The 15,625-nt window shown below is 42.2% G+C and overlaps 1 protein-coding gene across 4 annotated transcripts in view; it reads left to right on the top strand.

Moving 5' to 3' along the window:
* The window catches only part of brpf1 (bromodomain and PHD finger containing, 1), a 49,261-nt gene that overhangs the window by 19,419 nt on the left and 14,217 nt on the right, over positions 1–15,625 (top strand). For 2 of the 4 annotated variants that reach the window (XM_080733532.1, XM_080733529.1), the window contains exons 9-15: positions 608–832; positions 2,017–2,145; positions 6,061–6,490; positions 7,701–8,015; positions 11,720–11,752; positions 13,353–13,634; positions 14,522–14,669. In XM_080733532.1, the coding sequence (XP_080589658.1) occupies positions 608–832; positions 2,017–2,145; positions 6,061–6,490; positions 7,701–8,015; positions 11,720–11,752; positions 13,353–13,634; positions 14,522–14,669 (1,562 nt within the window). The remainder of the gene's footprint in view (positions 1–607; positions 833–2,016; positions 2,146–6,060; positions 6,491–7,700; positions 8,016–11,719; positions 11,753–13,352; positions 13,635–14,521; positions 14,670–15,625) is intronic. The other 2 variants (XM_080733531.1, XM_080733530.1) reach the window with 2 other exon arrangements.

Below are 15,625 nucleotides of genomic sequence, written 5' to 3'. Positions count from 1 at the left end.
GGATAAAGGCTTACAGATGTGCACATTGACATTTAGTTTTTACTGATATCTTACGTTTTATTATTTATTACATTGTAATTAAAGAATATAAAAGATTAGTGTTAAAATGCTTTCATTTACTTCTTTCTATTGTTTTAGAGATTCTTATTTCAGTGGTTGGGGGCATGCGTACGAGTGACTAAATATGTCATTTTACACAGATTAAGCCCATTCCCAAGATACAACGCAACCTCTCATGATTGGATGTGACTAGAAGTGTTAGAAGTGTTACTGTAAATAGCAATAAAGAAACTGCTGGCTTATTGTGTCTAAAAAGACACATTTAGCCACTTGTACACATGCCCCCATGGGTACGCATGCCCCACATTTTAGCACGGTAAACGCGATAAAACAATAGAACGAAGCAAATGAAAACACTTTAACACTCACTTGTTCTTTTCTCTTATTACAATCTAAAATATGAACCCATGTTGTAATTAACCAAAGTTGTCCTTTAACCTGTATGAATGAGGTATCACCAAATGAATAGCGCTGATGTGACATGTTCTCAATGCGTTGTGCTCCAGCCCGTGTGCAGCCCTTTAACCTGTCAAGCTGTTTATTCTAGTCTCCTCTCCATGCGGACATGCATGGTGACATGCATGGTGACATGCATGGTGACATGCATGGTGACATGGTGTCTGTGCTGGTGCCTCAGAGGGACAGCGAGGAGAAGCAGCAGTCGGCCTTGAAGGAGCAGCTCAAGGCCTGGCAGCACCTTCGGCACGACCTGGAGAGAGCCAGGCTGCTGGTGGAGCTCATCCGCAAGAGGGAGAAACTCAAGCGAGAGACGGTGAGACCCACGGAGGGCTGTCACAATTATTACATAATCGTCTAATCGTGATTATTTGACATTATCGCAATTATTTTCTCGCAATCGTCATAATCGTGAATGTTGAAAAATGTCAGAAATAGTGGAAATAGCAGATCTACAAGCTCACAACGCGTCGCATCGTGGCGCGTTGTGAGCTTGTAGATCGGCTATTTCCACTATCAAAGTTATTTTTTAAGTAGTAAGTTGTCAAATATGTCAGTAATTTCTTTGTATATTTAGGTTATGTGTCATTTCTACCATGTACAACTTCAAAGCCTAAAAGCCAAACAGAAATGTAATTATCAACGACAAAAACACAATTAAATCGCTAATCGCCAATTATTTGAGTAATGTAAAATGTCATATCGTGACAGCCTTAGACCCACGGAGTCCATATGAGTTAAAACCGATATGGAAAATGTCATATCGCGATTATTGTGACAAAAGAAATCGCGATTTACGATATCATCGCGATAATCCTGGGGCGGATCTACAAGCTCACGACGCGTTGTGAGCTTGTAGATCGGCTATTTTCTGGCGAAGACATTTGATAGAGTGGAAAAAAAGACTGTATCAAGTATTATTATAAGTACCTTTTACCAATTATAGAGGGTTTAAATGGTACCGGATATGCAGCTCGGCAAATAAAGGCAAATTATTCCCAGTACTTAAGTACAGTTTTGAAGTATTTGTACTTTGCTTGAGTAGTTCCAATTTCCAATAGTTTTACTTCTACTCCACTACATCTCAGATCCAAATATTGTACTTTTACTCCACTACATGTATTTGAAAACTTTAGTTACTAGTTACTTTGCAGATATACATTATAATATTATAAGACATACATTAACCACTTTAGCCCTATTTTATGCCATGGCCATTTCAAAATAGCTGATCTACAAGATCACAACACGTCGCATAGCGACGCGCTGTGAGCTTGTAGATCTGCTATTTTCAAACATTTTGTACTTTGACTTTTGCTACGTAAAGTACTTTTTGATGCCAAAACGTCCATCCTTTTACTTAAGTACATTTTGAATTTCTGACTTTAACTGCATCACTGTATTTCTGCATTGCAGTATTGATTCTTTTACTTAAGAAAAATATGTGAGTACTTTTTCCAACACTGCATGTGTGTGTGTCTGTCTGGCTGTGTTGTTCAGATCAAAGTGCAGCAGATGGCGCTAGAGATGCAGCTGACTCCCTTCCTGGTGCTGCTGAGGAGCACACTGGAGCAGCTACAGGAGAGAGACACCAGCAACTTCTTCACAGAGCCTGTTCCTCTGGCAGAGGTAAGGAACCAGTTTGTCTGCATGACACACTGCCAGGGGAGTCACAAGGGGGGGGTGGGACTGAGTTACTAGGGCCCATGGTGGAGGGCCCTTCATTATTTTATACTTTAACTATTGAAAAATGGCAGATATACAAGCTCACAGCGCGGCACCGAGTGCCGCGCTGCGAGCTTGTAGATCTGCCATTTTTGAAAAGTCGTGAAAATGTGTGGAAATCTTTGAATATATGTTTTTTTTTAAGTTAACATTTGTAACTCAAATTTTGCTTCTGGGGGTCCCTGGAACTAAGTATTTTGAGATGGGGGTCCGTGGCCAAATACATATCATTTTGGGGGTCCTTCACATAAAAAGGTTTGAGCACCACTGACATTGAAACATAGGTTTTTCAAAAAAACTTCAAAGACTTTTCACGATTTTTTCAAAAATAGCAGATCTACAAGCTCACAGCGCGGCACTCGGTGCCGCGCTGTGAGCTTGTATATCTGCTGTTTTTCAATAGTTAAAGCACAAAACAACGCAGTGAATCCTTGTACCCAGGGCCCAGATTTTGGTGTGACACCCCTGCACACTGCTGTTCACCTTTTACCTCTTGTTCCGTACCTCTGGTATTCCACATGGAAGAATGGAGAAAGTCCTGTTGTTTCACCAACGAGACGGCCAGGCAGCTTTCCTTTTAGTGCAGTGGTTCTCAACCTGTGGGTCGGGACCCCCAGGGGAGCCCCCAAATTATTTTGGGGCGTCCCCAGATGATTAACCTATCGTGCAACAACTCAACAGTAAACAGACCACCATAAAGTTTGTGTATAGAGGGTATCTGCACATTTCTAAAGTGACAATTTAAGGACTTTTTAATACCTCTAAAATGACAAATTAAACACTGGTCAAATTTGTCAAATATTAGAGGCAGAAACTGTGAAAATAGCATAGATCTGCTATTTTCACAATAGAACCGTGTTATACAAAATGTAATGCCTAATTTTTTAGTGCTCTACAGGGTGAGGGGGTCCCCCGTCAAAATATGGTTATTTTGGGCGTCGCGGCCTGAAAAGGTTGAGAACCACTGCTTTATTGCACCAAACATGATTGATTGATTTATTTATGTATCCATTTATTCATGTATTTATTTATTTATTGTTGAACATCATGAGTAGGATGTAGGCAGTACTTACTCCCAGTTGGAACACTGGCAGGTGATCAAGTAATAACAGAGGCAACACAGAAATGTGTGGGAAGGTTAACTCTCAAATACCTGGAACGCGCCCGAGTCGCGTTAGATTTGAACCACTTTAACCATTATTTTATGCTTTAACTAAAAATAGCAGATATACAAGCTCACAGCGCGCGCTGCGAGCTTGTAGATCTGCTATTTTTGAAAAATCGTGAAAATGTGTGCAAATCTTTGAATATTTCAATAATTGTAGGCCTAAATGGGTTAATATGCATAACGACTAAATTGGGGGGAAAAGGGGGCTAAAAATAATTGCCTTCTCTAAATTAAAAACGAAGATATAAAGAATTTGTGCTTACATTTGTCTGGCTTCATACCCCTCTTTCATATTTCGTTACAGAATCAGGAACACTTGCCTAGTGATGTGATTGTCAGAAGCGATAAGCCAGTTTCGCGCTCAAAGCACTTTAACTATGTAAACAAATTCCCCGAGCAGAGCGGTTCGCATCATCTTGATTGATGAAGTGCTCCTTAGCAGTCTAGCAAGAAAAAACTCTTCACTCAAGTTAAGTAAATAGGTTGTAGTGGCTTATTGTTTGTGTTTGGATGAAATCTGTAGGAGTAAAATAATGTTTTAAATAGGGCTGAGACTTTAACTGATTAATTGCGATTAATTAATTACAGAAAAGTAACGCTTAGTTTTTGCACCACAGAACCTTCCGTTTCGGGCATACGGATCATAGCGATGCACCAACCAAGAAGAGACAACAAACGCAAAGGGAGAAGTAGCCGATCAGAGCGCTTTGCTTGGCCCAGTGGATGCGAAATTTAGATTTAAAAAACTCACTTGTTGATTCACTCGTACAACAAAATGTGTTTCACTTGAAAAAAAAAAATGCTTCTCGGGTCAAATATTAATATGCGATTAAAATGTGATTAATTACGATTAATTAATTACAAAGCCTGTAATTAATTCGACATTTTTTCAATCGCATCCCAGCCCTAAAAAGAAACGGCCTCCCGGTGGCGCTATAACAGGCCGATGTGAAAGATTTGGGGCAGAGGTTCTGCTCTGGCCTCCTGGGTGTGTGCGTGCACAGTTTTCACGCCGAACGGTTCAACGGTGTCGGAGGTTTGCTGTACACAGACGGACTGTCCGACAGACAGACACACGGACAGACGTACAGGGGCAAAAACATAGTCTCGGACACGCCTTCAGCCTGGTGGAGAAAAACATATCTGCAGTCAATAAATGGCACATACAGTTGTAGTTGATGCACACATATGCAGTCTGGTGTACACTGTAGTTACGTAGATGTACACTGTTGTCACAGTTTTTGCATGTTAGAACAGGGGTCTTCAACAGGGGGTCTGGGACCCCTTGGGGGTTCTCAGAGTTGCTTTTTTCTCCTTTTTTTATATTAACCACTTGAACCCTAGTGTCCATATTCTGAGAACATTAGCCAAAAATGGCAGATCTACAAGCTCACAACGCGTTGTGAGCTTGTAGATCGGCTATTTTCGGCAAAGAGCTTTGGTGTAGAGGGGAAAAAGAGCAGACTATGTACAGAGTGAAAGGTCAAGTTTATTAAGTTTTGTGCAAGTGGTTAAAGGGGAAGACCACCCATTTTCAATATTGAACTATGTCATTAATATACCTTAGAGGAGTTGGAAATAAAGAAAAAGTTCCCCTTCTTCTGTGTTGCCTAGAACTGGAGGATTGGTTTTGGGGTTTTATTGTAAAGTACAATGTGTGATGTCATCAAGTTGTGATTTGCAATACAAACCCCAAAATCAATCCTCCAGTTCTAGGCAACACAAAAGGGGGGGAACCTTTTTTTTTTATTTCCACACAACTCCTCTAAGGTATATTAATGACATAGTTCAATATTGAAAATGGGTGGTCTTCCCCTTTAAATATCTGAAAACACGAATTGACATGAATCCAAAAATACACTGATGATTGTGCTGTCAAACGATGAAACTATATGGAATTTATGATAAGGTTGTGGAGGGTCCCTGCTTCATCTCTCTCAACTAAGGGGTCCTTGGCCTGAAAACGTTGAAGACCCCTGTGTTAGAACATTTGCACGTGTGCATTGACCTGGTTAGCTAGCAAGAGGGGTCAAATTAGGCCTGTGGTTCAAGGCTATGTCCCAAAAGTGACTGAGACAAAGTGAGATGGCCTATATACACTGGCGGGGTTCCCCATGCACCAGCTGAGCTAACTGTAGGTACCTATTGTTCTATTCTCGCCTGTTTTTTGTTTGCGATCATGTCCTGTGTCATGCCATTTTATTTTTTGAAATATATGACTTCACTCAGAAGTGGTCTCTTCTGACAAGCACAGCTTGTAGATCTGCTATTTCCAATTTTTTTTTAAATGTTTGAACATATTTAAACATTTTTCAACAATCAACATGTAAACGATTATGACGATTCTCACAAAATAATTCCAGGGACACTGTGGGTTCCTTTATTGGGGGTTCCTTTATGGCGGTCTAAATGGACCCATACAAGTCTGTGTCAGTTCCTAACGGGTTCATTTGGTTCCATTTGTACACTGATATACAAGTAGAAGTTTTTTAAATATATGAAACATTTTCAACATGGAAACGATTATAACGATTATGAAAAATAATCTCGATTATGTCAAATAATTGCAACTAGACGATTATGTAATAATTATGACAGCCCTAACACTGCTCCTATCTGTTCCTGTGCCTTCCCCTGTCCTGGTGTGCCAGGTGCCAGACTACCTGGACCACATCGACACGCCCATGGACTTCCAGACCATGTGGAACCTGCTGGAGTCCCACCGCTACCTCACCTTCGAGGCCTTCGAGGCCGACTTCGGCCTGATCGTCAACAACTGCCTCAAGTACAACGCCAAGGACACAGTGTTCTACCGGGCCGCCCTGCGTCTCCGCGAGATGGGCGGCGTGGTCATCCGGACGGCCCGCCGGCAGGCGGAGCGCATCGGCTTCGACTACGAGACGGGCATGCACCTCCACCGCGAGCCCAGCCCGGACAGCCAGCATGACCGCGAGAGGGAGCGCGAGAGGGAGAGGGAGAGGGAGCGCGAGAGGGAGAGGGAGCGCGAGAGAGAGCGAGAAAGGGAACGGGAAAGAGAGAGGGAGCGAGACCGAGACAGGCCGCATTCTTCCAACGAGGACGGTCAGTGATCCATGCTTATTAGTGGGTTTTCTTTACAAAATTATCGAAACGAAGTGGATAAAAGCGCTGAACTTTTTTTTTGTCTTCTTTAGGACCTAACGATGGATTTTAGCCTTGGGTACCAAACTTTATTTTGATGTTTACCCATATAATTATCCATATCAAGTTGGGCTCCCATCGACTTTCTATACAGGAGGAAAATACCCAGAAAAAATAAATCTGCTTTAAGTAGGATGTGAGGGGTCTAACTAGGGATTTGTCATGATTCTGAATCCATTACAAGCATTTGTTTTGCACAAAAAAACTTTCATTGGGCTAGAAATGGCCCCACAAAACGATGGTTTATTGATGAGTCATCATTTTTCACAGTTTTTTTTGGGTGTTTTTGGGGGCCATTTCTAGCCCAAGGAAAGTCTTTTGTCCAAAACAAATGCTTGCAATGGATTCAGAATCATGACAAACCCCTAGTTAGACCTCTCACATCCTACTCAATGCAGATTTTTTTTCTGGGTATTTTCCTCCTGTATAGAAAGTCGATGGGGGGCCCAACTTGATATGGATATTCTATGGGTAAACTTCAAAATAAAGTTTGTTACCCAAGGCTAAAATCCATCGTTAGGTCCTAAAGAAGCCTCAAAAAAAGTTTGGCGCTTTTATCCGCTTCGTTTCGATAATGTCAAAAACCAGGGTTAAGCAACCACACTGAGGATCCTGAGATCAACACAATTTGAAACCAGTTTCATCCTTTTTAACTCATTCTGTGCCAATGACGTCTCATGACGTCTTTTTTCAAAAGCCCTGGGTGCCAATGACGTCTTTGACGTCTTTTGTGTTTTTTGTATAGAAAAAAAATGCATTTTTTTTTAAAAGATGACAAAATGATCAGAGAGATGCTTTTCTCTGTTTGTGTGTTGTCTCCCTCGTTTAGCTGATTGAGAAAATGTGTGTTCATTCTAGTGGATGGACACTTTTTTTTATTCAAACAGCTCTATCTCTGGAACCATTTGTCTGATTGACAAAATTCTTTTTGCCACTGAATCACAACAACTGTGTCTGTTTCTGTGGGGGAAAATGTATATATAAAAAAACATTTTTTTTTCATTGCATAGTAAAGAAAAACATACAAAATCCTGGCACATCTACCTTGGAGCCATTTTGACATCTGGCACGGATAGAGTTAACTCTCTCTCTCTCTCTCTGTCGGTCGCAGACCTACTGTTGCCGGAGAACCGGCGGCGGCTGCCACTGGAGGAGCAGCTGAGGTACCTGCAGGCGCGCTTCGACGAGGTCGGCGCCGGCAAGCACAGCATCGGTCAGTCCCGCCGGCTCAAGGCGCTGCGGAAGGAGATGACCGTCATCAAGAGGAAGCTGGCCCACCAGCGGGAGGGGGGCACGCACGGTCTGGGGGGCAGGGACTCTGTGGGGGGCGGAGGGGAGCGCGGCTCGGCCCTCCCCCACCACCCCTCCTCCACCGGACGCCACGACGAGGGGGGAGAGAGCAGCAGCCAGGAGATCGGGGGCAAAGGTCAGTCTTGTGCTGTGTGTAGGGCGTTCACCAAATATTCGAGTATCGACGGTTACACACCTCTATTCAGAAGATTGACTTCCATTATTCTAAATAGAGGTGTCACTTAACCCTAACCTAAACCCTAACCCTAACCTCAGTGGGGGCATTTCTGAATAGGGGTGTTTCTAAGTAGGGGTGTTTCTGAATAGAGGGCTGCCCCCTATATTCGCTTATTTCTTTTATTTTTTTATTGTTTTCTTTAAAAAAAAATCTATAGTTTATAAAGCTTGGCGAGATAGGAAGTCATAACAATGAGTTGTCAATGCCCCTGGTGGATGAATTTGTTAATGCTAAACATATTTGAACTGGGGACCCCCACCCTGACAAGCACTTGGAATTGTAGGTATTACATTTAATGTGACTCGGTTCCGCAGATAAATATTGTGAAAATAGCTGATCTACATGCTCATTGCTCACAACGCCTCGCAACGCCAGTCCTGTCGAATATTCGACTATTCGAATACTTTGCGGTCGAATAATTCGAATACTAGAAATCACTATTCGTGAATGCCCTAGCTGTGTGTGTGTGTGTGTGTGTGTGTGTGTGTGTGTGTGTGTGTGTGTGTGTGTGTGTGTGTGTGTGTGTGTGTGTGTGTGTGTGTGTGTGTGTGTGTGTGTGTGTGTGTGTGTGTGTCCTTATTCATATTGGTTTTCCTTCATGCTTTTTGCCAATATGGCTGTGAAATATGTTTGCTGAGCGATACCAATTTGCAAGTAAGTACTTGGTTGTTGCTTTGTTTTGTTTTTCTTTACCACATTTTGATAGAAGGTTATTTAGACCAGTGGTTCTCAACCTGTGTGTCTGGACCCCCAGGGGGGTCTCCAAATGATTTTGGGAGGTCCCCAGATGATTAACTTAATGTGCAACATTTTTTTTTTTTTCACTCAACAGTGAACAAGCCAACATACAGTTTAAGTGTATAGAGCAGGGGTCTTCAACGTTTTCAGGCCGGGGACCACCAAACTGATGGGGAGATGGAGCAGGGACCCCCTACCACCTCGTAGGGTGGGGGGGGGGGGGGGGGGGGGGTCGGGGCTACGACATATTTTTTATTTTAAACATGTACAAGTTACAGCGAGCAGGGTGGGCCGTACCACTACCATTTCTAAACATACTACTTATTAACTGAGAACCAATGTCAATAATATCAACAATCTGTCAATTGCATAGTAATCATGTATTCAAGCTATTCAAAATGGATAGAATCATGATTTATTTTTTAACATAAATGTGAAAAATGGCACACAAAAAAAGAAAATTAAATCTTTTTTTTTTTTTAAGCAATAATTTCGCGGACCCCCTGCAGTACCTCCGTGGACCCCTTAGGGGTCGCGGACCCCCTGTTGAAGACCCCTGGTATAGAGGGTATCTGCACATTTCTAAAGTTACAATTTAAGGACTTTTTAATACCTGTAAAAAGACAAATTAAACATTGGCCAAATTGTCAAATATTAGAGGCAGAAATTGTGAAAATAGCCACGTTTTCACGATTGTGAGCATGTAGATCTGCTATTTTCACAATTGACCGAATTCACGTTGCGCAACTTCCTGGCGCTGACGTCACGGTAGAAGGGGAAAAACTACTAATATCCCATAGAGTTAACACAGAAATCGCAAATGTAATGCAATTTCCGAATAGTGGGTATACGTGGGCGGGCTGTGAATAGGGTCTATAGTAGGGATGTCAAAAATGGACCTTTATCAAAATCGATTATTCTATAGCAATAATCGAATATTATTCGAAAATCGATAATTAATTATTATTATTTTTTTTTAATAAAAAAACAAAAACAAAAAAAAAAACATTTTTTTTTCTTCTGTTTTTCTTCTTTTTTTTTACTGGATTTCAATGGACATTTACATATGTACAACATGGCTCTTCAGGTAATTGGTAGCCTAACTACTACTCTTCATCTTTCTTTTTAGTGTGCCAGTGTACTGTTCACCTAATCTCTCAAGAACAGATTCTGTGATGCTTTACAATACAGAGGACGCTGTTTTCCCTTTTCTTTGATGATGGCCACCAAGTACCAAACAATCAAGCCTGAATCAATCACACCTGTGTCTGAGACAGGGGGGGAGGGGAGTGTGTAGCAGGCAGCTGCCACTCTGCTGTGCTCCTTCACTCTGGCTGTGTCCGAAATGCGGAACACGTTCCCTACTCCCTAACCCTAAATGAGGGATCCAGATGTAGTGTACTACAGTAGTGAACAAATCAGCGCATTTCGGACACTACCCCGTCGCCATCTGGTTGCGTCATCGCTGTCGCACAGTTAAAACACTCTAGCGCTGGCTTTTGGAGCAAAAAATAATGCGTGATTCCTAAACCCACCTAATAGCCGATCTACAAGCTCTCAACAGGGGGCGAATCGACACGTTGTGAGCTTGTCCATCAACTCCCCAATGTGGATTGGAAATAACATACCAACATGTTGCGTTGTTATTATGAGAAATAGGCCAAATATAATTATGTTTTTATTCATCACAATTCAATAAAATAATGTTAAAAAATGTATAGGCCTATATATATTTTTTAAATTGTATTCATTCATTGGTGAATCAATGAATGAATAATGTTTATGCCACATTCATTTGTCTCACATGCAGACATACACCCATGTTTGTGATAAATAGGTTATTCTTGCTAATTTAAATAACATTATTTTATCATGATTATTATCAGCTGTGGAAGGTTGGGAAGAAAAGATCGAAAAACAAAAGCCTCCAGCGTCTATTCTCGTATGTTCTCTTCATAAACAACTTTAGAGCTGTTTTCATCATTAAATGATGAAAAGCAAATTTTGTTCTCTGGTGACAATGCTGTGGACAGTTGTTTTCTTTAGCCGGTGGTTCTGCTACGAGCGGTTCTGTTGCGTTTGCTCAGCAACAGGTGGCTACGCCTCCTGCCATGCAGAGACGCAGAGACGAACCTGCAGTGTGCGTGTGCGCGTGCACACCGCATGTGCGTGCTCAAAGCGCGAGACAGCGGCCGTAGCGCAGTGCATTGTGGGGCGGCAGGGCTTGAATAGCGCTTGAATAGTGACCATCGAATCCTCACTACAAATCCAAATGCATTGTGGGATACTTCAGTACACTATATTAGGGTACAAAAATGCTCACTATACATTCGGACACTAGTTCAAAATGGCGGAGCCCCATTTTAGTACACTACATTAGTGAATAGGGTGGATTTCGGACACAGCCTCTGTCTACACAGTTTACAGTTGGTGCTGGTGTGAATAATAAATCAATGGCCATTTACTATTATCATTAATACGTTAGCCTATATTCTATATTTTGGTTGAAACTAACTAACTAAGCCAAAAAATAGTATTAAAAAAAATATATATATATATATTAATATTTTTTCGATTTTCGATTATGAAATATTAAAATCGAAAATCGATTATTCGGTGACATCCCTAGTCTATAGCACCGTGTTATACAAAATGTAATGCCTCGTCTCTTAATGCTCGCATGGGTAGGGGGGTCCCCAGTTAAGATATGATTATTGTGAGGGTCGTGGCCTGGAAAGGTTGAGAACCACTGATTTAGAGATGCTAGGTTCATTGTTTACCAAAGTATCCTAAAGTGTTCAATGTACAGATTATTTTGATAGTAACTGTTAGGTTCTTTTTGTTTATTTGTGATCCTCGACCAGCAGCAGTAGCAGCGCGGCCTCGGACAGGACCAGGTGATTAGCCAAATATGTTCCACAGTTTATTGACATGTTTTCTTTCTCATTGCTGCTTGCTTAACCCTTCACTCTCTCTTTCTCTCTCCTTCAAGTTTCAATGTACTGATTATATTGATAGCAGGCACGTGCACACATAGACACCAAAGGGGGCTTGAGCCCCTCAGCCCCTGCCCCTTTATCTTTCTGTAAAAAGTGCCCTCTCCAGACCATGAATGCAGTTTTGACTATGGTGAAAGAAATGTAAATGCCCCTCTTTCCATGCCATAACTGAAGGCAGCATTCAAGAGAATTGCCTCGTCCAAACTCTCCTGAACTTGGAACACAGCATCTTATCTGCGTAGAAACCAAACATGAAAAATAGCCGACCTCCAAGCTCACAACGCGTCGCAGCGTGACGCGTTGTGAGCTTGGAGATTTCTAAAAGGGCCCTTTTAGAAATGTCAGCCCCTGCCTCTCTAACATTCTCTGCACGTCCCTTATTGATGGTAACGGTTTAGACTGATCTGATACTAGGTTCCCTTTGTTTACTTGTAATCTCTCTGCATTTGTCGTATGTGGTTACCTTGCCTAGCTCTGGCTAAGAGCGTCTGGTAAATGCCTAAATGGCAAAATTGTGTAACTCAGACCAGGGGTTCCCAAACTTTTTTGGCTCAGGGCTCCACTCTGAACATTATTTTCATCCGAGGCACCTCTACATTATATTCATAATTTTCACTACCAGCACCTTATATTTATGGCATATTCTTGTGATTATGTTGCGTGGAAAACGTTGGGATAATAGCCATTTTGGTTAGAAATGACTGAAAATAACTTTGTACTTCGCTTAAAATGATACTAAATATTTGTGTCCAAATAAATTCCAAATATTATCAAATGATCTCGCGGCACCCCTGGACTGCCGTCACGGCACCCACATTGAAAACCCCTGCTCTAGACCAGTGTTTCTCAATCTTTTTTGGCTTGAGTACCCCCTTTCCATGATTTCTGAATCCAAGTACCCCCTTTACCCGACAACAACATTTTACTCATAAAACTGCAATTAAAATATAAATAAATAGTTGTATGATGCTATGATAACCCCCCATTTCAAGAATATAAAATAACAAATAAGAAATGGGGTGAAAGAGTTTCAAACGGTGCCTCATTTTCTCGTTTTCAACACTGTGGTCATAAACTTTCAGTCAAGTTTTCTTGTCAATAACTTCCAAACAACTTTAAAATACATCCCAGTTGCCTGGTACCATGTCATTTGGGTTAACAACTCAGGCTCATATCAAGTTTTTCCATGTGTCTTCATTAAACATAACAGTACATGTTTTCCCCTCCTAATTCAATTGTAGTTAATTCTTTAACTATGAACAAGCATGATTTCTACTAGTTTTCTTTTTTGGGGGCATTTTCTGAGTATCCCCTGCAGTACCTCCGCGTACCCCAAGGGGTACACGTACCCCCATTTGAGAAACACTGCTCTAGACTATACATACACTCCAGACACCGCTACGCCACTTGTACGGTATGTGTTTACGTTAGGTAAAGCCATGATGTTACGGTGACGGCTCTCACAGTGTGTCGCTCACACCGTCTCTTCTCACCGCAGACCTGAGCACGTCGTCCTCGGTGTTGGCGCCGGAGGTGGGCCGTCGGACCTCCGTCCTCTTCTCCAAGAAGAACCCCAAGACGGCCGGACCCCCCAAGCGGCCCGGGCGCCCCCCCAAGAACCGGGACCTGGCCCACGTGGGGACGGGCGTGGGTCCCAGTCCCATCGGCCCCCCACAGCTGCCCCTGCTGTCCCCTCCGCGGCAGAGGAAGAGGCCTCGCAGCCCCCACAGCACCTCCAGCTCCGAGAGCGACAGCGACAACGATGACCTACTGCTGGGTAGTAAGATTGGAACCCACTTTAACCATTATTTAAATGCTTTAACTATTGAAAAATAGCAGATCTACAAGCTCGCAGCACGGCACCGAGTGCCGCGCTGTGAGCTTGTAGATCTGCTATTTTTTGAAAGATCTTTGAATATATATTTTTTAAATTTGTAACTCAAATATTTGCTTCTGTGTTGGTCCCCCATCACATTTTGAGATGTGTGGGGGGGGGGGGGGGGGGGGGTCCGCGGCCAGACACATGTATAAATGGCCCCAGAAAACGATGTTTTAGTGTCACTTTTCACAGTTTTCTGGGCGTTTTCTGGGGCCATTTGTAGCCCAAGGAATGTGTTTTGTGCAAAACAAATGCTTGCAATGGATTCAGCATCATGACAAACCCCTAGTTAGACCCCTCACATCCTAAATACCCAGAAAAGAAAATGTTTTTTCTGGATATTTTCCTCCTGTATAGAAAGACGATGGGAGCCCAACTTGATTTGGCCGCTGTGGCGACCCCGAAGGTCGCCGACTCGGGCGCCCTAGCTAAATCATTAGAGCAAGACCTGGGCAACATCTGTACAAAATTTGGCGCTTTTAGACTGATTAGCACGAAAAATCTAACCCAAACCCTAATCCTAACCTCAGTAAAACTATGCCTAACCCTAACCCTAAACCTAACCTCAGTAACTGTGACGTGAGTGATTATCTCACCTGCCGACGCTGTTCGACCCAACAGGGCAGTCCCCGCGCTTCAGACGTTAAAAGCATGCGCAGTACCCTTCTAAATGCAGAGGTCTTGCGAAACCAGATTTGGCCAACCAGGCTTTCCATGGCTTCAATAATCCTTTGCGGTCCTAGGGGACAACAGTTTCACGATGTTCTATCTATCTTGTCTTGTCCCAGTTTTGCCCAGTAACGGTTTTGACGGAGGGAACCAGCCGGTAACGGAGAGCTTCCGCGTGTACAGAAACGAGCGGAGTCTCCCCCGCTCCAGCTCCGACTCAGAGTCCACCACCAGCAGCAGTAGCAGCGCGGCCTCGGACAGGACCAGGTGATTAGCACATATACCTGCCTGGATACGTTGTCTGACACACATTTCTGCACATATACCTGCCAAATATGTTTTTGACACATCTCTTTTCTTTTTTTTTAATTAGATTTTATATAGGACATCAGACAAACATAAAACATAACTAAAACAACACATGATGCTGCCAAACATCTTATAAAAAGAATAAAGCTTGAGTTAAATGGTCTTCACTGTTCTATTACAGAAGTATATCGTCGTTGTCGGGTGGAAACCTTGTATGTCCAAGACCGTTCATTTGTATTTATCATTTTTAAAATGAGCTAAAACTAGTGAAAACAGCAGATCTACAAGCACACAACGCCTCGCACCGCGAGGCGTTGTGTGCTTGTAGATCGGCTGTTTTCACTACTTTTGTGCGACGGCCTTGTGTGATGAAGCAGGGCTTTACTTGGTGAAAAAACAACTTGGAGATACGAGGTTTCTGCCCGACAGTGAGGATATGTAAGACATAATTATTTCAGAACATTCTGGTCAGAGGGAAAGGAGAAAGGAAAAAAATCGTTTTTTTCTTTTTTTTTCTTTTTTACATTGGGTACAGAGATAAACAAAAAAGAAACAATGATATGCAGATATAGTACCAAAAAGTAGCAATAAATACAAACACAGAATACAGCTTTTCACCTTTTCAGATAAATCCACTTCTTATTAGTGTAAAAGACCTGAATAAATTATTAAATAGAATGTTCTTTGATAAACTATGTATTATTTTTATTTTTTTGACACATTTTCTTTGTCATTGCTGCTTGCCTAGTCTCGCGTAGCCAGACAACTATTCCACAATCTCTGAATGCTATATAGAGTCTGGAACAGCAGCTCCCTAACGGCGAGTAATGGAAACGGGCATTACCGTTCAAGAAAATATATTTTAAAATGTCATTTCTGCTAAGCAGCAAGCTAAACATGCTTATATGATTTTT

This window comes from Nannobrachium achirus (genome assembly GCF_963921795.1).
Source record: "Nannobrachium achirus genome assembly, chromosome: 9".
In the NCBI taxonomy this organism is placed as follows: domain Eukaryota; kingdom Metazoa; phylum Chordata; class Actinopteri; order Myctophiformes; family Myctophidae; genus Nannobrachium; species Nannobrachium achirus.
Note: the sequence above shows the minus strand (reverse complement) of the source record. Positions and strands in the feature narration are given on the sequence as shown.